At 42.4% G+C, this 20,667-nt stretch overlaps 1 protein-coding gene across 1 annotated transcript; it reads left to right on the top strand.

Annotated features, from left to right (window-relative positions):
* The first annotated feature begins 17,268 nt into the window (after positions 1 to 17,268).
* Positions 17,269 to 20,048, top strand: rxfp3.3b (relaxin family peptide receptor 3.3b). Its single transcript, XM_067493849.1, has one exon. The coding sequence runs from the start codon at positions 17,476 to 17,478 to the stop codon at positions 18,637 to 18,639; it is 1,164 nt and encodes a 387-aa protein (XP_067349950.1). The 5' UTR covers positions 17,269 to 17,475; the 3' UTR covers positions 18,640 to 20,048.
* Positions 20,049 to 20,667: the final 619 nt, after the last annotated feature.

Consider the following 20,667-nt stretch of genomic DNA (forward strand, 5'->3'; position numbering starts at 1 on the left):
TCCTTAATGTGCAGGTAGGACTACAACTAATTACTAACATAACAGAACCGGGGCACTTGGCTTTAGCATTAATAAAAATGAAACAGACATTGTTTAAAAAAAAGGGAAGAAATGATTTCATTCGTCCTTTGGGCTCCTGCTGCTCTGGGACACAAGAATGGAGCTGAGAGAAAAATGAGCGTACTTATCATTTACAGCAGTGTTTTGTTGAGTGCACCAACCATATCAAAACACTGTGGAAATTAAAAGTATTTCTAGCTGCTTGTTGGAGCAGAGCATAGAATCCTTTCAATTCTTTTCATTTTGCATCCTTTCGCTAAGATTTGATGGTCCACACCTGGTTTTTGTACAGGTGTCCTGAATCAACACACACTGGTACAAAAACTTCTGTCATTTTACAAAGTTGAACTGAATCTTGCATCATGGGTAAAAAATTATAACAGTAGCTAACAGCATTTTTCCACAAGAACATGTTTTACAATTCCAGGCAAGTTGTATCTTGACTGTAGGTGATGCACAGGCAGTTGAATCAGAATGAGGAACAAGAGCATTTGATGACAACAAATTATTTGTAAGTGACTTTGTAAAGTGACTGTAATTTCCCTTTATGTTAACTAAGCTGTTATGACCTCAGCGACACTGCAGAGTGAAGCTGCAGGTTTGTCAGTAACAGGGCAAAAAGCATCGGGAAAGACGAGTTATTCTAACGCTGTGTGTGATAACTTCATACCTGGCATCATTTCAAAGTATTACTACATAGTTTAGGACTTATTATAATTTCCAGAAGGTAAATTTGTGTACGTTTAAGTTAAATCCAATACTAAAGTGGAAAAGTGGTAAGTTAGCAGCTGTTCACCCAAATGTTCTGTTTATGCCACTGCAGAACCACTTCCTTGTATCACAGGGGCAGAACCACAGGTTAACGTGAGCTGGTAGGTGAAAGGATTTTGAATGGACTTGTTTTAACATTTGTATAAGGTCTAACATTTCTATATGGGTGGTGTTGTTCAAGGACATGAAGGAGACTTTGACCAGTTTGAAAGAATTCATTTTGTCAGAGAATCTCCACATCACCAACAAGGTCGACTGCTGGAAAACGTTTGAACCTGAGCAACAATATGTTTAGTTCCACATGCAGCTGATGAAAAATATCCAGCCAGAGTTTAGGCTGATAAAACTACATCACTACTGGTTAGTAACTCCAACAATCTTGTGACAAGTGAAATGATCCCTTTAAGTGTTAAAAGCCCCTCATTTCCACTGTGTTAGTCAGTGTATTGCAGAGCTACTGCTTCAGTCCAGTTTTCCTTTTGTAAGTGCTAGTGATTAGTTTGTCTTTGCTCTCATGTAGAATAGCTGTGATCATTTTTGTCATTAACTTTCTTTCATGTAGTTTTGTGGATTTTCACTTATTTCAATGGAACAAATGCAACCAGTCGCTCAAAGACGTCAAAGTGGTTCTGAACAGGAAGTGGGATCAGAATAAGAAGAAATCTTTCTTCTTTTCAGGCAAATTGGACTTGAATGGCTTTGAGCATGAGTCATATACTGTACAAAAGATAATGACGCTTTCAAAACTTAAGTTTTTTGCTTTAGTTTTTGTTTTGCAGTGCTGACTCCTGTTGTATTTAACAGGTGAAGAGACACTGATGCAATGTTGATTTTAAATGACTTTTGCACTAAGGTGTCGTTTACACTTCTGAATATGTTTTGAAAAAGCTGCTAATGTAAAACGCAAAAACTACCTGTAAATACATTTTACAACAAACTGTTTTGTGAACTAACTACAACTTCAGTTGCCAGATATTTCCTGTAATTTTAATAGAACACAAGATAAAGTTGTAAACTAGATTAGTATTACTTGTTATATAATACAAGTAAAACAATACAGGAAGAAAAACCTTTCGTTAAGGTTTGTTTTGGTTTTGTAACCATTTCAGTTGATTTTGCTGCAGGACGCTGTGGACAACTGTGCTTTTTACTATTACAGTAGATATTTGAGACAGAAATCTGCTTAAAGGCCGTGTTAAGTTATTGTGGCATGTGGTGTTTCCCCTAGTGGTACAATTAGAGGACAGAGGACCAACGAGCTGCCAGAGACCTCATCTGTCAGAATCACCACCACCCTGCAGTCCAAAACAAATCCTTCACATTTCAGTCCTCACTTCCTGTAAATATAAATGTGATCATACGTATTTCTACCTTGTTGTAACATGTCGGTGAAAATTCTCGTTCACCCAGGCCTGGTCATCCATAGATCATTGATGAAGGCTTCAGTGCGACGTGCTGTGGAGCTTCATGAGTTTGTAGTTATTTCATCCATGGAACGTACGTGGGCCAGAGCTACAGCATTAGCAGTGAGGAAAGCCACGATTTCTCTCTCTGAGCTGCAGAACATCTTTCCTGTTTCACACCCTTTAGGCAGGTGGTGTCCAAACTTTTTCCAGAGAGTGATTCCAATGTGAAAATGCCCGAGGGCTGTGCCACATAGCACAGCAAAGAAACGCCAGCATACAGGGAATTAGGGGACAATGCACCCACTTCAATCTGCCTCCAGGACACAGCCTGCATGTGTGTTTACTGTAGAAACTGAAAATCTGTTCCCTATGCTGCTCAGTCCTGCCACAAATCTGTAATGTGATCACAACATTTCAATAAATCCCCTGCGAATTCTGCACAGCTTTGCAAAATGAAACTGTCAAACAATCACAACCACTGCACATTTGGTTTGAGCAGCGCTGCCTCCCAGCTACTTGGGATAAAATAATAATATTTGAAGGTTCACCATGAATAAATTGAGAAGTGTATGTACAACTATCAGAACTCATTTACCACACCAGAGCCCTAACAAACACATGTCGCTCCAGCGGCTCTGCGACTTACCACAGCATGGATACAATGACAATCTCTGCTAAGACGCTGCCTTTCTAGTGATGTGCACGAACAGAACAAGCCCTGCACGTCCACGAACACGCAATACTCCACAGCATCTTGATGTTTTTTTATTATCTGTATTTGACAGAGCTGCTGGGCCGTGATTTACACATTATACACATTATCTACCACATTTAGACACAGCTGCCTTAGGCTAAAAGCATGTGGACTATTCGTTAGCAGCAGGACAGATATTGATCCAGTTCTGTCACAAGGTGGTGGTCAGGAAAGTTCCGAGCGCAAACAGACAGAAAACAAGTAGCTGTACGTGCTGTATTAGCTGTATAGCGTCTGTCAGCGTTTCAGCTGCTGTTGTTCAGGAAACACTACGACCCTGATATTTAATAAATTTTTCTCCTGTTCTGAGCATTTGAAATTTTAAGTGGCAAAAGTGACGTATGCTGGCGGTTTTATGGGAGTGTGTCAGTGTTGCCTGCACGATGGTTTAAAACAAGCTGAAAACATGGGAAATCTGGGCCTGTGGACTAAGTACGAGGGAAATACTGCACACTGTACTGCGCTGTACTGAGTTAAAGGTTAAGCAGTTTGAGCTCAGTTGTGATAATGAAGTTTGCTTTTCCATCGTTGCCTCTGCAAGTTTTATTTAGAAGAACACACACACACGCTATGCGACAGGTGTTGGAGTAATGCTCATTCTCAGGGTTTTGGCATCAAGAAAACCCACAGTTCCTAAATGTGGCTGCTCAGGGGAAAAACATGCTGTTTGATAGTGGAGCTCAGTTCAAAGCCCCCGACAGAAGCAGAATCATTCCAACCATCAGTACGGTTCAGTTTTCCTCCTCAGTGTCTGTAACAGTGAAACGCTTTGTTGGTAATGTCTGACAGCTGCTACAGACACACAATGAATCTCCAATAATCTACATCCTCCCTGTCATGTTTGCTAAACTCAATATTATGTCTCTAAGAAGTGTTGGAGGACTGATAATAAGTTTGGGGCTGGAACAATGAAGCCGTTTTGTTCGTTTATTCAGCGCTGTGGTGGCTTATTGTGGCCTGTGTTTGCTCACTGCAAGCAGGACACATGTTAAATGTCAGCATGAAGCAGATTTTAATTCAGGCCACGGAGACCTGAGTCTACCTGCTGTGCCGACCCCCTTCGCTCCACACTCGGCCCTTTCACACTTATCTCCTGTGTTTTAGCCTATTCGCTTCCTGTGGCGGCATCACTGCTCACTGCAGCACCGACATGCTGAATGGGAAACAGCTGTTTAGCACCAGCTGGGAATATCTGTGTGGAGGAGACACGAATTAGCTTCAGCCCGCAGGTAGAAACAAGGCGAAACCTGGATTCTTAGTCTTTAAATTATTTCTGATTCAGGAAGATGAGGTCAAATTATCTGTGCAGTGACTCAGACTTTTACAGAAAACTGTTAACACCTCAATTACAATATCTGGTACTTAAGTATTTCCTGAAGTTAACAGTTGCTTATCTACTTTCTGTACAGTCCTGCTGTGCGGAAACGTGTGAGCAGCACTTTTCATTCACATTCAAGGAATTCACAGTGCTTCACAGATAAGTGACAGGTAAAATAATTAGAGACACATGCAGACAGGTTATAAAATGCAATATGTCCACATGAGTACAGAAATAAAAGCTTCGCCCTCACACTTCTGTTTGAATTCTGTTTCTCTGAGTCGATCCACTGCTGGTTCCGGCCTCAGGCATCCCTGCACAGATGCACAGTCATAATTAAAATCTTGGCTCTGTTTCACCCCCTTAGTTTGCTCTTTCACAAAGCGGCAGCTCTTCTCCTTTGGGGTTTTGGAACTGGACAAACCTGGCTCTGTGCCACTGGTATTAGACTCTGTGAGCACACCACATGTGAGGGTTCTGCCACTGACAGACCCAGTCTAAATATAATGTGAACAGTCCACATTAATGCAGGTTTGATTTGTAAACCTAAGACTGTTCACTCACCTGCGTTGGACGAACGTGACTCTGCAAATAAATGGGTTTATTAAGAAACGTCTGGGAATCGAGGCAGACGGTCGGGGAGCTCAGTTCGGCTGTGTCAGCCTCATTAGGATTAGGACCCTCCATGGAAGCTCACCTGGGAGGTGAGCTGGTGGCCAGGCCTTAACCCATCAGGCCTGTAACAATTTCAGTGATCAAGGGACCACAGAATCGCTTCTCTTTGCAGATGATGTGGGTCTGTTGGCTTCAGAACACAATCTCCAGCCTGCTGTCGGGTAGTTACAGGCGAAGTGGTCGGGATGAGTCAGCGAGTAGAGAAGGTGTATGGACTCCCCAACCTGATGCCACTGTAACAGGCCCTGGATCAGCAAACAGATAACAGATGGATGAAAAATGTCTCCCCAACTTCATAGTCATTTGGTTTTTAGGAAAAGAGACAAACATTGTACAGGGGGGTGTACGGAAAATAAGACAATAAAAGGAACAAATGTTTCTTTACAGCTGGACCAACATTGTTCATTGTCACATTCCATATCATGAATCTCGGGCACAAACTTTTCCCTTTAAAAAAAGTAGCGGCCATTTCTTCAGTTCTCATCCAACAAATGCAACTTTTTATCTGCAGGTCACAAAGTGTATAAATACCATAATGGAAAAATGTTCTTGGCAGTTCTTTCTAACCAACTCAGTCGACCTCACTCACATTTCACTTGTTCCAGGTCAGATGTTTTCCAAATCACCCCCCTGAGTCAGCAGATATGCACCATTTCCATCACACTCAGCTGACTCGAGTCCTCTGGTCCAAACATAAAGGAAGAGGACTCAAAATATCCACTGATAAACAGCTGATCTTCACCAGTGTCCAGGTCACCGGTAGTGTTGTTGGGGGCCACTACACCCCTCACATACACATTAGTTTATACGATCTTTTCTGGGCACTGTGCAAGACGCACAGAAGAGGTGGGGGGCCGATTGTCTCATAATGAAATTCTCTGATGAAACAATTCTCCTTTCTTAGCATCTCTGAACCGGCATCAGGAGAACAGTGTTTTGTTTTTCCTCAAATCTAAAAGGAGCTGCAGACATGAAACGTGTGTCCTGCTTCGAGCCTCCACAAATTCTCTGAAGCATGATTTAATCGCTCAGATAACACGTGGCCTTTAATCTGGAGCTGCATGCAGAGATTTCCAATGAGAAATTAATGAGAATGATTGTTGCATATTAATCTTCTTCTGCTTCTTGCAGAGCATTCGACAGTGATTGGATTCGCTGGCCTATGGCGACTCTAATTCTTCACAGTGACCCCGGGGAAAATGTGCAGACGAGATAAGCAGACTTTACACTGGCTCATTCAGACAAAGTAGGTGCACTGTACTGACACTGAGCAGCCTCTGATGAGCGTCGGCACATTAGGAAGGAGGCCCAGGCATTTGGGAATACGAACATTAACTCTCTGTCATCTCAGGCTTTAATTCACCAATTACCATATCATCATCCTCATCTGCATCCAGCTGTTCTTCATTTTTTTACTGTTTTAAATTATTTTTAGCAAGCTTTGTTCTCACTGCCTTTGGCCTCTTCCCAGCACAATTTGTCTCCTTGACGTGACAAACAGCCACCTACCGAGAGTCCGGCGCAGCGTTCCTTCATTATCCTCCTCTGTTCACAGTACCTGGAGTGGTCCCATGTGGGGTCTGTTGTCTTGATCCACATCTTCCTCGCCCCTTAGTTTCAAACATGTACAGATCTGAGTTTGGATTCTGGTCCTGTTCTCATGTGCATCTTTATTCATGTCTAGTCTGCCTTGGTTTGTGTTCAGGCAGGTTTCTCGGAGGGATTTTTTGTTTGTCCTTCTACCTTTGTTCTGTCTCTCAAATGGTCCAATAAACCCTTTACTTAGCACTGCTGAATTGGCCATTTTGTTCCTTATTTTTAAGTTGCTTTAGATGAAAGCGTCTCTGTCTTGCTCTTGAGTCCACTATTTATATCAACTCTATTTGTGGCCTCACTTCCTGATCAAATGCAACTGTTCTGCAACTTCACAAACCCCAAAAAAAGCCGGAACTTTCATCTAAAGAAACCAGAGCATTTCTTCTCAGCACTTCTCCCTCGTTTAGCCATTTTTAACCTTATTTATAAGTTGCTTTAGATGAGCATGTTTTCCAATGATCTGAGGAGCAGAGAAATCGTGATACAGGAAAACAGCCTTCACGGCTAAATGCCACCATGTGTTAATCGTTCTCCTCCACATCTGACACATTTGAAGTCCTGCAGAGAACTGAACATTACTTAATGCAAGACGACATGGCTTCTCATCATCCTCGTGCTTTATTAGATCCAAAACCTGAAAATGGCCAGTATGTGCAGTTTCGTCATTTAAAAAACTGATCTGTCACTGATTAAACCACGAAAAACAAAAAAAATCATAATTGCTTTTTATGAAGTAATCGGCTATGTGGCCTTTATGTTGCATTGGTAAAATAATGTTTGCAGGTTCATCAGACTTTATCGTATTTAATTCATTTTCCCTGATGTCACAGGTGAAGATGTATCTGATTATTAGCAAAGTTTCTCATTAGAATATCGTCTGGCATCATTACTTTAATGTAGTAACAAGGTGTTTGTGTCCTGAGATGGTGATAGAAAGTTTGGTAGGGGGGGGGCTTGAAGAGGGACTAGGCCTGCCCCTCTATTGAGCTTCGAATCCTGACTGACTCATGTTGGTTAGGGAGGGGTGCACCATGACGTGGCCTCTGATATTAGTGCCTCATCATCTCCTGCAGCCGGAGCAGCTACTTGTTTCCAGGCATGTGAGGAGGAAGAAGAGGAACCCAAAGAAAGGCAGACGAGCCATTCAACTCCCACCACCCCAGGGACAATGTGGCAGCAGGAGAGGGGGGGTATTAATGGAATTTCTGACAGATGAAGCACAGGAGGAGGAGCGGAGCTTGTCACTTTTCACATGCATTATTTATTTTTGTGGCATAATTTCTCTTCAACTAGTGTTAGTTCTGTGAGTCATGGGAGGTGTCAGCAACACTGAAAATAAGTCCGACCATCATACTGTCACTCTGTCTAAAAAATCATTTCAAGCCTGATGTTGCCATGACAGTCGGTCGTTGATAACCCTGTGTAAACTCATCATAACTGTTTATCATGAAGCATCAGTTTAAAGTAACTGTAATGTGTATTTATTCTGTGTATCCAGGCAAAAACCACATAGGCAACAACAGCTTTCTCTTTTTGTCAGCAAAAAAAAGGCAGATCACAAGGACTTTCTAATCCCAACTGAGACCACAGATATAAAGACACATTTACCAGATTTTGTGGATGAAGTTGTGGCTGAGAAACCCAATCAGCGTCTGTTGGACCTGATTATCCTGTAGTGTTGCCCGGAGTTAATCAGCTCACACTGTGCGTTGGTGCTTGTCTACATTTAGTCACGTTATACAGGAAGTTGTCAGTCATAATGAAGTCGTGGAGGTTAGAGGGGTTCACGAAGCAGCACAGATTCATTTTCAGGGTCACTGAGGAAGGCGGGGCAAGAATGTGAGTTCATCTGAGGTCGGATGTGGCTCTGCTGTGCCACGTCCTGTTTGAGCAAACGGCTGAGTTGTGTCTGCAGAATGTTCTATAGTGAAACAGCTGAGCGACACATTGGAAATGAACTGAAGCCTTTTCTGTGTCAAATTCATTCCGAATAACTTCTGCAGTTCTCGCTCCTTGTTTTCCTCTGATGGTTTTCGGAATCTCTGGAGCTTTATTAAATGGATTCATCTTGGAACAGAGCTGGCTGCTCGTACTCAGATCTGGGACCCTCTGGGGTTTTGGCTTTAAGAACACTCATATCTCCCAACTACAGCAAGACATTTTCATTATTTATTCACCGACCTGAGCAGCCCAGAGACACCACAGGGCGGCTCTGACATTTCTAACGCAAATCATCTACTGAGAATATCAAATTAGAGCAGTGGGACAGTTCAAGTCAATATCTGTGAGCAGGAATTAAAAACACTATTAACCCGGAACTTGCTTCTTTTGACAACTTTTGATGCAGAAAATGCCCCTAAAATACGTCATGTCCAACCTGTCCCACCTCCGGCTGATCATCGCTGGTCAGCAAACACGGAACAACCCGGAAGTTTTGGTTTTTGAGTTACAGCAACAAGAGGAGAGGATTGTACAGAGGAAAGACACAAACAACAAGACAGGATTAACAGGAGCAGGAATAAAACAAAAGAATCCACTGTTCAAAGACTTTATTGGCTTTGTCTTATCAGCCGCTTTGGATGTTGTTGCCTGATTCAGTGGCTGTTATCAGCCCCACAGACCTGCGCTCTGCTCCACCAGAGGGCTCAGCAGCCTGTTTTAGGGCTCCGGTGCTTGGGTTCACGCACAAAGACTTAGGGAAAAGATGGTGGTTTGGTGAATCTGTGGTGATACTGTAAATTTGCTCCGTGTCCCTGTTTCAGCAACAACCTCCCTCAGTGTTTGTGACATTCTGCAGAAAAGAGTCAAACTCCTCCAACAACATCAGTCTCTCTTAAAGGTTAACAAGTTAAGATTTTCAGTGGGTGCAGTGAGTTGTCTTTACTATGGAAATGACAACAAACTTAACCTGGACAGTTTTGTCTTTGTCAGAGTGCTGCTCACATTCAGAGACAATCTGAACTGTAGCCACATCCCTGCAGGCCTGACAAACCTGGAAGTGTCACAAGCTATTTGGTTCAGTCCTGACTCACAGAATTATGCTACTAACCTAATATAACCTTTAGCCAAGATGTTTTACATCTGTATCTGCAGTCAGAGGCCACAAAAGGACCGATGTTAATAAAAGATATCAGTTTTGACACAAGACAATCTCTCATTTTTATTTCAAACTTCACGAGCAGGTGTCTCTGTATCTCTTCACTTCAGTTTCTACACCAACATCAGCAACAGGTGTGTCACATCTGACAGTCTCACAAGAATTAACACCACAACCAGAAAGACAACAAAGCAGATTTTCAAAAATTCTCCCGCTGCAGATTAATAAGAATGAATAAATATGATCAAACTTGTTATAGATGACAGTGTAAGCATGTAGAGGTGTGTTAAAAAATGCAGCTTGTTCCTCTGAGGACTGATTGGCTGCTGCCTTTCATGTCACCTCTGTGACCGTCTCCATCTCAGGTGCAAAACGCCCAGAGTCAGTCCACAGCAGAGGAGCTGCAACCCGCTGAGATCAGACTCCACAGTGTGAAGCTGCAGCCACTTCACCTCTGAGGGCCGTCGGCTTTTTAACAGCAGCAGCAACCAGTGTGAAATAACTTGCTGCTGTGGTTCTTGTGACCTCGTGGTGCGTGACGTTGTGGATGCGGCATGTTGCCTAACATTAAGAAAGCAGTGATATTAAGCCCAGTCGTGACTATTTAATGTTAAACCATGTTTGTGCGCTTAAACCCAAGCAGACTTCCATGTTTGCACAGTTATGTAATGCATTAGGTTTAGGTGCTATTATAAGAGACGACTGGCATCAAACTGGTGCAATTTCAAAAGTTGCTTCACTGTCATATGCAAAACTATAGGGATAAGGGATTTAAGTGGGCATCAAGGTTGCAGGACTAGCTGGTGTGACTTTGGGATGGTGGTGGGAATTTTGGCATGAAGTGAGGCATCAGAACAATTTGCAATTTGCTTTGGAAGCTTGAGTCTGCTTAAGACATAACATCATTAGACTTTGACTCCGTCTGTTTGTTCTCAGGATGTACTAAACTGTGCCAGGGACAGTTTAATAACCTGGGACTTCACAAGCTTTTCATCCAGGACAAAGTCCAGTCCTACAAGAAAGCAGTACAGTTGTCATCACTCAACATCCAGATAACTTCAGCTGAAGGACTGAAGATTTATTTTTCCAGATCAGATTTGTAAAAAGGTTAACTTCTAATTGTTCTAAAGCGACTGCCACATAAAGCATCTGCTCTACCTTCATCCATAACGAGATAAATGTTGCAGGCAGGACATGTAGGTCAGGCAGTTTGTTTTACTGTGTGTGTGTGTGTGTGTGTGTGTGTGTGTGTGTGTGCGTGCGCGCAACTAACACTTAGACGGAAGTTCAAACACAATTAAAACTTAACTACTTTACCACTAAGCAACAATAAATCTAAAACCTGTTCCTGTCATCTTTATGTAGTAGTAGAAGTAGTGAGAGTATATCTGAACAATTTCACCACAAGAGGCCAATGCTGCTGCCACAATAGCTCAATAGAGAAGTGCTGTCTTAACACTATAAGTACGACAAAAGCTTCGCAAAAACTATTCTATAATGTGTCGTTGCTTGTATTGGGATTTCCCTGCTTCATGTAGGGTGTCTGTTCTTCCTGTTCATCTATTCCTATATCCAGTAAATGATATAGGTGAACAATTTTAAACAACTGTTATCCAAACAAAATGAGCACTTAACCCATTCTAAGCACTGTAGCAGCCACAGGTAAAAAGATAATACAGATCACAAGATGGCACCCGTGTCCCTCAACAGTTAACACAACGTTTTTCACATTTTTAAGAGAACACAGATGGTCTCATAATATCGCTTTTAATATCGCTCAACTTTAGACCTCCAGTATCTGTTTTTATGCAGATGAATGTGTCATATTCATTTAGCACTGTCAACTCAAGCTTCATGCAATCTGAAACACTCTGTGTTATTCTCTGAAACCCATAATTCAAATTCAAAACTCATCATTCCCACCACCTTTAGGAGAAACTGTTTTTTCATTAACAAAAGTTGATGATTAACTAACATTGTAACCCCTCTGAGCTTGAACCTGTGCTGCATTAAGAGACACGAGAAACATTTAGGTCCCTGACTGACTTGTTCTGTTACATTCTTGTGGATATTTTTCTCAGTGGAGGTTTTTAATTACAAAACATTCACCTGCCGAGAGTTGCTAATAAATTGCTGGCACCATGCTGAGAGCAAAACAAGGTTTTACATAACCTCTTGGGAAACACTCTGCTTTATAAAAAAGTACCTACACAAAAGAAATGTGTGACAGGAGAGTGAAGTTTGCTCTGTGGTTAGAATTTGGATTTGTGAAATGCCAACAAACATTTTATAACAAGGACCAAAAATACACTTGAAAACATTTTGAGGAGGTCAAGCGAATAGAGTTTTTACTAAGGGTATTTTTTGGTTCTATTAACTCCTAAATTACTGGGCTTGGGATGTGTTTGCAGGCAGTACAGTCATCACATGACACACACTGGCCCAGAAGCATTTTTCCCATCACAAAAACTGGAAATGGAGCAAACTGGAGACTATATACAATTTTCCAACAATCATGTAGAGCTCAAAAATACTGTGTTTTTAATTGTCAGAATTTGGTCCAAATGTGGCTGTTTTTGAAAACCTGGAGCCTCATTCATTGAAATGGATGCAGTGGATGTTGTGTTTCTACTCTTTACCTGATGGTGATAGTTGTCACAGAAACCTACAGTTACTGCACTTGCTGATAACTTAATAGGCAAATAATTCTCCATTTCATAGTTTATCAAACCACCACCACAAACCACGCTCCACTGAGGGGAGCATTTCACTTGAAACCAAAAATTGAACCCTGTGCTTGGTCTGGAGGAAATGATAAAGTGTCAAGAATTATAAGGATTTGTCTTCTGGGGATCAGGAGCATCACTTGATTCAATAGTTGTTGAGATTTTATTGTGGATATAAGTGGAAAGCTGCTGCTGCTGCTGCTGTGGCTAAAAAAATGTCACTGCCAACCCAGAAAAGATTCACTCCTGTCAGACACTGAACTGTTTTTGGCTCTGATGAACAGAATATGTTTTCTTTTTCAAAAGGGTTTTTCATATCTGGGCTCACACACAAACACTCACACACAGAATAATATAAAAGGATCCATGCTGAAGTTCACTGACCATTGATCCAATCACTTTTTTATACTGGTAACAATCACCTGACACAGAATGCTGCTTTACTGATTTATGGCTTTATTACCTAAATCATCTCATAAAGACTTATTTACTGCCTAGAGACAAAAACAGAAAGTTGGCCTCAGCAGTAACACATCTGACCCAGAAAGAAAAGGACAAACCAATTTCATTTGGAAGCCAAGGTGTCATCAAAAGGCTAATTTCACCATTAATTATGTAAATGTGTGGCTGTCAGGAGGCTGCCGCTTGCTCACCATCCTGCTCTGGCTTCACACATTTAGGATCATTTGAGCTCTTTGGTTGAATTAACTTTTAAAATGTGGGGCTTTGGCATGAAAACCCGCTTAAAGAATCAAACTAAATAGTCTGCAGAGAGTCTCACAGAGAAAGTGGAAGTGTTCTAGTGAAGTGTTACTACAAGCCCCGCCCACCAATTACCTGTACCTGCTAGATTCAACACAGCACAGTCACTGGGCCATGACACCACAGCGACTCCACCTTCACTCTACAAATTTGGTGTCAATACTATAAACGAATCGACATTTTTAATGGCTTCCAAAATGAAGTGCACAGGGTCTGTGTCCACCTGTTCCTGCCGAACATTTTAGCTGGAGGTGCTGGAGAATTTTCCCTAGAATGTTGTGGAAAAAGCATTTTTCTGCTTCATCGCTCCTGTGTTCAAAAAGTGCAATACAAACTTTTCTATTCTGTCAAGTTGTTTTTGTGCTTTTTCTTTTGTTGTTGCAGGACAAAAGATGCACCTTGAACACAAAATGGCCGAATCTTTTGTGTGAACATCTGCGGTCTGCTCTGTGATTGTTATTTGTCTCCCTCGTTATCGTCTCCTGCAGTCAGTCATTGAGCTGCACCACCGCTGCTGTTTACTTGAACCTGAGGAAAGAACATTCAATAAAAACATGTTCAAATTTCCATTTGTCATCCATGTGAAGGTCGGGTCCCTTAAATGTATGAATTTTTCATCTGTCTCCCTCCTTTTGTATGAGGCCCTTTAGACTTTAAAGTAAAATCAGTTAAACACAGATTAATGATTAATGACAAACCTGAGGAGAATAAAGTAAATCTGTGGTGACTCATCGTGAAAGTCCCTCACTTTATCACTTTCTCTACATAAACAATTTATTTTTAACATGAATTATGGTGCTGTTTTGTATTTTTGTCTTTTAATGTAGACGTAAGTCTCTGATCCACAGAGGGTTAAAAAGATTTACAGCCCTGACAACACACTTAAATGCTAGTGTTGTTTCATTAAATTGATTTTTTAATATTACAAGTAACCGGAGTTCAATTTGTTCAGATGTCAGAAATAATAGGCTCCTGACAGGACTCGTCACACTCCCGTAACTCCACCGCTTAACACTGGATGGTGCTTTATTGTAAAGCTGCAACGTGTGTCACGAAATCTTTTTTTCTAGAAATAAATATGGAAGAAAAACATGACATGGTTCAGCTTCAGTGTGAATGTAAACTTATAAAGAACGAAACACGAGCCTCCATCTGTGTCAGGATTAATGTGAAGTTCTCGTTTTCATCTCTTGAGTGTCTTCCTGTATTAATTAGTTCATTTGCTGCGCGCACACACACACACACACACACACGATTTCCATTTGGACTCCACCTGAAGAATTGAAATCCAATTTTCTCTTCCAGCTCTGTTGTGCTCTCTGTGGTACTGCTGCTTTGACTTAGGATTTACTGTTATTTTAACGTATGCGGAGTCAGTGGCTGCTTCCCGACTCTCATTTCAGTCGGTCTGTCTGTGTTGGGTCCAGATGTTTATTATTCATAAGCTGTTTTCATGTGATGGTTTGTGCATCTATCGTTTAGAATTACTGTCAATAGATTTGATGCACTCTGTCTCTTCTCTCTCTTCTCAAGGACGTCTGACTTGAACATGCAACAAGCTTCAATACAGCACATCTCATACCTCAAGCTCATCACACCGATCAAACTTATTTATATTAAGTCTGTGGAATTTGTGCAAAAACACAGTCTCTCTTTAACCTTAACCAAAGAGTTTTTCTTGTTTAAATCTCATTCAGGACTCGGAGTTGAACTCAAATCTTTGTGTATGTGTGTTGTGCACTTTATACTCCAGCCGCATTTTTCCAGCTTTTCAACACTTTATTTGATAAAAATTACGATATCTGGGAACATAATGCAGCCGCATTCCCTACAACAACTAAATTGCATTTGCCAATTTAATAGATCACAGCATGTACACAGTAAGATAACACATTTCATAACAATATAAAGACACGTCAAAGTGTTTTAAGTAATGCACTTTGAACATAAACATCATAAAGATGTTAAAATGGAATCCAATTAACAAACCTCCTTTTAATGGAATGGAAATAAAACAAGAGCAAGAATGAAAAAAAGGAAAGGAGGGAAGAGACTAAGGCACATGAGGACACAGGAGTTTTCAAAGATGATTTAAAGGTGATCAAAGTCCATCTATACCAGGCAGCTGATGCTGCTTCATTAATTGAAAGAGAAAGGACCAAGGATGGAGGCTTGGGGAACACCACGCATTAAGCTCGTGAGCCATGAGAGCTCAAGGTCCTGCAAATCAAGAAAACACATCGAGAAAACAAATTGAGCCACAACACCACCAAACGACGAACAACACAATGGAATAGTTTTTATTACTTTATCTCCAAGCTTTTTAACATCAAGGTGACTTTTTCCGATAAGTGTTAAGCCTGCGACGTGCAGCATCACAGCTGAGGAGGGGGCTCTGTGCAGCTCTTTAATGAGGCAGGATCAGTCGTATTCCCTTATGTTACTGCAGACTTCCTTATAAAAAGTTCTACATTTAATATTTAATGTGTTCTCTGTCTAACATCCCGTCCCCCTGTTGCATTATTGACCTGCTTTCCCTGAAGGGATCATTAAACTTTGACTTTATCTTATCTCCTATCAGAGGCTGTCTGTTAGTTATCGTTGGCGTCTTACAACAGGACACGTACTGTATTAACCTCTGTCTAGCTCCCATTTAAAACACACTGCATTCATCTCGTCCTCCCTGATCCGTCTAGAACGATGATGTCTGCAGTGCGGGAGTCAGGGCCTGGCTAATTCCACGTGTTTTCATATTTATGAAACCTCTAATTACACAGTTAACTGAGTTTTTTTAATCTCTATTAAGTCTTTAACCTTAAACCAGTCGTGTTGGAAAACATAAAAATTGAGCGTGGACTCATTTGTCATGTTCCACTGAGTGAAAGACAATAGAAAAATGAAAATCACAAACAACTTTGTGATGTTTCATCTGTGGTTCAAACACTAAACAGAGGTGGAAACATCGTGGCGGACGGAAACTTTACTGATCCGCCGACTTTATGATTTAGGTTTTCCTGGGACTGAAGTAACATAATTTGCTACCAACAAGTGGAAGTAAAGCAGCCAAATTACTGAGGTTTAGATGCTGGCAGCTAGTGAAATTAAGATTTGACTTAACTTACTGTGATATGTGCAGTGTTACAATCAGCACGTGTCTTTTGTTTTATCCCGACAGTAGCAGAAATAACACGTCACTGCAGCAGCGAGACTCTAAAACTTGTGCAGGTATCAGGACATTGGTTGTCACATTTATGAGACATAATGGACAGTGTCCATGTGGCACTTTGGTTCTAAGCTGTGTGTTCACCGACTGCCCCCGCTGCTAAAAACCAGTTTAATACTTTAAGTAAGTTAAGTAGTCCATTTTAAATTGATCATTTTTCTCAACTTTCTTTTAATATAAAGAGTAAAATCCCATATTCTGTCCTCTCTGCTGCCTGATCAAATCTATTAATTAGAACCATTTTTTATCACTGATCTTTTGACTTTACAGAGAAGTGAGAAAATGTCCCCCTTCTCCCCATATTTGCAGGTAAATGCTTCAGGCTGAAATAATAAAAATGTAAACTCTTATCTGTATTAGAAGTTTTACTTCTGTTAACCTGTCATTTTTAATTAACCCTGTGTTGTAGCCAAATACAACAAAAGTCTCCTGAAGCTTTATAAATCGGCTACATTTTTCATTTTTAATTTATCAGGAATGACTGATCTATGTTTGCAGACCTGAGCATGGTTAGTCATCTCTTCACTGTTCAAGTCTTCATCACAGCTTTTATCTGTCCAAATATAAGATGATCTTGAAAGTAGTATTTCAGTTTTTACTGTGTATTTTATTGTGTGGCAATAAAAAAAAACTGTTGACCCAAATGTGAATATGAATAATAATAAATATTATAAACATGTGTGGAGGCTGTTTTAGCTTTTAGAACTTACAGGGTCAAACTAACTGCAGCCTAACTGTGTGTGTGTGTGTGTGTGTGTGTTTGTGTAGTTGGGGGGGGGGGGGGGGGGGGGGGCGTGGAGTTTTCCTTAGGGCCCCTAAATGTGTAGGACCGCTCTTCAAATGTCACGCCGGCCGCCTGTCGGCCACGCGCCTTCTCGGGCATCAGCAGAACATAAATCGAGCCGCGCGCGCACTGGGCTAGGCAGTGAACCGGTGCGCAGCGGCGGTGAAAGCAGCTCCGGTTGGTTCAGAGGACAAAACCCCCAGCGGGCTCAGCATGAGCCGCGGGCACTCTGCGCAGGTGACCGCGCTGGAAGCCTCTTTTCTCCCGGAGCGCAGGAGCTGATGCGCCCTGCAGGACTGAAGAATGGGGGAGCTGTGGAACCACAACGCCACGTCTTCGTGGAACCGCTCCGCCGCGGATCAGAGCCGCTTCACCAGCCTGGATGACATCGACGTGCCGGCAGACGGCTCTCCAACCTTGCGCATCCTCATCTCCGTCGTGTACTCGGTTGTGTGCGCCACCGGGCTGTTCGGGAACCTGCTGGTCTTCTTCCTGATGAAAGTGCGCCGGGGCAGGAAGAAACGCTCCAGCATCAACCTGTTTATCCTCAACCTGGCGGTGACGGACTTCCAGTTCGTGCTGACCCTCCCGTTCTGGGCGGTGGACACGGCTCTGGACTTCAGCTGGCCGTTCGGAAGCGCCATGTGCAAGATCATTCTGTCCGTCACGGTGATGAACATGTACGCCAGCGTCTTCTTTCTCACCGCCATGAGCGTCACCCGCTACTGGTCGGTGGCCTCTGCGCTGAAGGACCGGACCCGGCGGCGCGTGTGCCCGGTGCGCTGGGTGATCGCCGGGCTCTGGGTCTCCGCCACACTGGCCACTTTGCCCACCACGATCTTCTCCACGGTCAGGAGTGTGGCCGGTGAGCGCCTGTGCCTGATGGCTTTCCCGGTCGGCCAGTCGTGGCTGGCGCTGTACCACCTCCAGAAAAACTTGGTGGCCTTCGTGTTCCCGATGCTGATCGTCACCGTTTGCTACCTGCTGCTGCTGCGCTTCGTTCGCCTGCGCAGCATGAACAACAACCAGGTGAAGCGCAGGTCGCGGGTGACCCGCTCGGTCACCATCGTCGTCCTCTCCTTCTTCATCTGTTGGATGCCCAACCAGGCGATCACCTTCTGGGGAGTGTTGGTGAAGTTCAACGTTGTCAACTGGGACAAAACCTACTACATGGTGCACACGTATGTCCACCCGGTGACCGTGTGCCTGGCGCACACCAACAGCTGCCTGAACCCGGTGCTGTACTGCCTGATGCGCCGAGAGTTCAGGAAGAAGATGAAAGATCTGTTCTGGAGGATTTCCTCCCCCACCGGGGCGAACCCCTGCCACCTGAGGCCCTTCTCCGGGACGGTGAGAGCGGAGCCGGACGACACACAGATTGTCATCCCGTTGAACAACGTGGAGACGGAGAACTGCAGACTGTCTGTCCTCACGGACCAGTGCGACACGGACGCGCTGCAGAGGTAAAGCAGCAGCAGAATCTAGGTGAGGACGAGTCTGCACGTATCTCACAGTAACGATTGCTGTTTTGTCCAAACCTCTTACTCTACGTGATCGTGTTTGGCGCCGCGCCCCGTGCCAAATCCACGGTGCATGTAAAACCAACCAAGGCTGAGAGAAACCATCACAGAGATTCCTTGGCACAGTTTATGTTTTTTGACTTGGCATCAAAGTCATTGCCTGTGTTTCATCACAAGTCGAAGGTGTGAAACCGGAATGGAGATTGTAACTACCGCGCGTAAATTACGCGCCGTTACGCACAGTAGTTCACAAACTATCCAGCTGCGGACGGGTCTCACACAACAGTGACAGCGGTCTTTGGTCTCTGGTTTAGGGAAGCGGATTCTTTTCTTTAATTGCTGTTGATTGAACGGAGTCCAGGCTCAGTGTCTCGTCCATTGCTGCTTCGTTGTGCAGACGCAGGGAGGATTCTTCCTGCTGCAGCTTCACACAGCATTCTGTGGAGCTTTACTGACGTGCGTTGTGGCTGGAGTGTAAATGTCCAAAGCTAAAGTATGTGAATGTAAAAAGATTTTTTTTTTTTAAATAACAGCTGCCGATGCAACCCGACAAACACTGTTTGGAGATGAAAACGTCATTTGTGTTGACATGTGATTGCTGTTGGAGGTTTGTGTCCAGCTCTGGGGTCTGGATGTGAGTTACATTTGCTGGCAGAAATGTAGGAAACAAAGTGCAGTGTTTATATGCCAGTGGCCTCAGAGCTCCGGGGCTCTGTGAAGATAAACTCAGCTGGATGACTTTTATGTGGAAAGATAAAGTGAAATGTTTCTTCTCGAAAGTTTAGGACATGTTGGCAGAAGAGCACTTAAGGCCTATTTTTGGAAATGTCAATGTTTTGTGGCTCTTTAAAGATCCACCCGGTTTGACTTTGTATGGGCGCAGTTTAGTTTAAAAGATTTACTTTGATAAACTGCGTCTTAAAAGGTGAAGAAATATCAGCTACGCACTGTAGCTGGCTCCATCCAGCTCTGCCCGGTCAGGCTGGATCTGAAAGCCTCCAATCTGCCTGATTTAAATTAGACAAGTTGAAACATAGTTTGTTAAAAAAGGTTATGAAGTTGTGATGCTACATGTTCTCTTCATCATCACTGCTCCATTAAACGTGGCTTAAAAAATAGTGAAAGTGCTTGTTCTACACTTCTTAGGCCAAATTGATGTTTTACACTGTTTGTTTTGTCCGGGCCCCAAAACCTTCAGTAGCTTTTCACTTTTGCTTGAAAACATCACAAAAGATGATGACTTGTCCCCTAATCAATGAATCAGCAAACTGTTTAATCTCTTAAAGAAGAAAAGTTAGATTTTCTATCAGATATGTGCTTTTATATTAAAAGTGTTAAATAAAAGTGTGAAACTATTATCTTTGAAGTTGTGGCCTTTATTTTAATCACACGTCTGCATTGTTTAATTGTATTATATATATATGTGTGTGTGTGTGTGTGTTTGTTTGATCAAGTGTTCTCTGTTATTACTGAGACAAATACAATTTGTACAAATAAATACATTTGAATGAGTTCAGACTGAACACAATTTCAGCACAAGGCGGCAAAAAATCATTTTCTACAGATCTGTGGAGGAAATGATGCTAAAATAACATTTCCCGTTTGTTTAAATCAGTCTGTTTGTCTCCAAGCTGCACATTTGTCGGAGCTGCTGCTTCGATCAGTATAACAAACAGGTGGATTTGCAGCATTTTTGGCAGCAAATCATGAGCTGTAACATATATGTGAAAGCACTTGTTCAAAGAACATTTCCCATGAAATTGAGTTTAATCATAGAAAATAACAGAATTGGCTGCACAAAGACATCGTCTGACACAACAATACATGTGACAGTTTGTCTCAATCATGTTTTTTTATTTGTAATAAAAAATAACTCTTTTGTCTAATGAGCACATTCCTTTGCCTTTCCGTTCATTTTGGTGGTGTGAAACTATATAAACCCAATCATGATTATGCAGCTTATTCATTTCATGCA

This window comes from Channa argus, chromosome 23 (assembly GCF_033026475.1).
Source record: "Channa argus isolate prfri chromosome 23, Channa argus male v1.0, whole genome shotgun sequence".
Classification (NCBI taxonomy): Eukaryota; Metazoa; Chordata; class Actinopteri; order Anabantiformes; family Channidae; genus Channa; species Channa argus.

Coding starts and splice junctions, on each gene's coding strand:
- rxfp3.3b (XM_067493849.1), top strand. CDS start 17,476: ATGGGGGAGCTGTGGAACCACAACGCCACGTCTTCGTGGAACCGCTCC.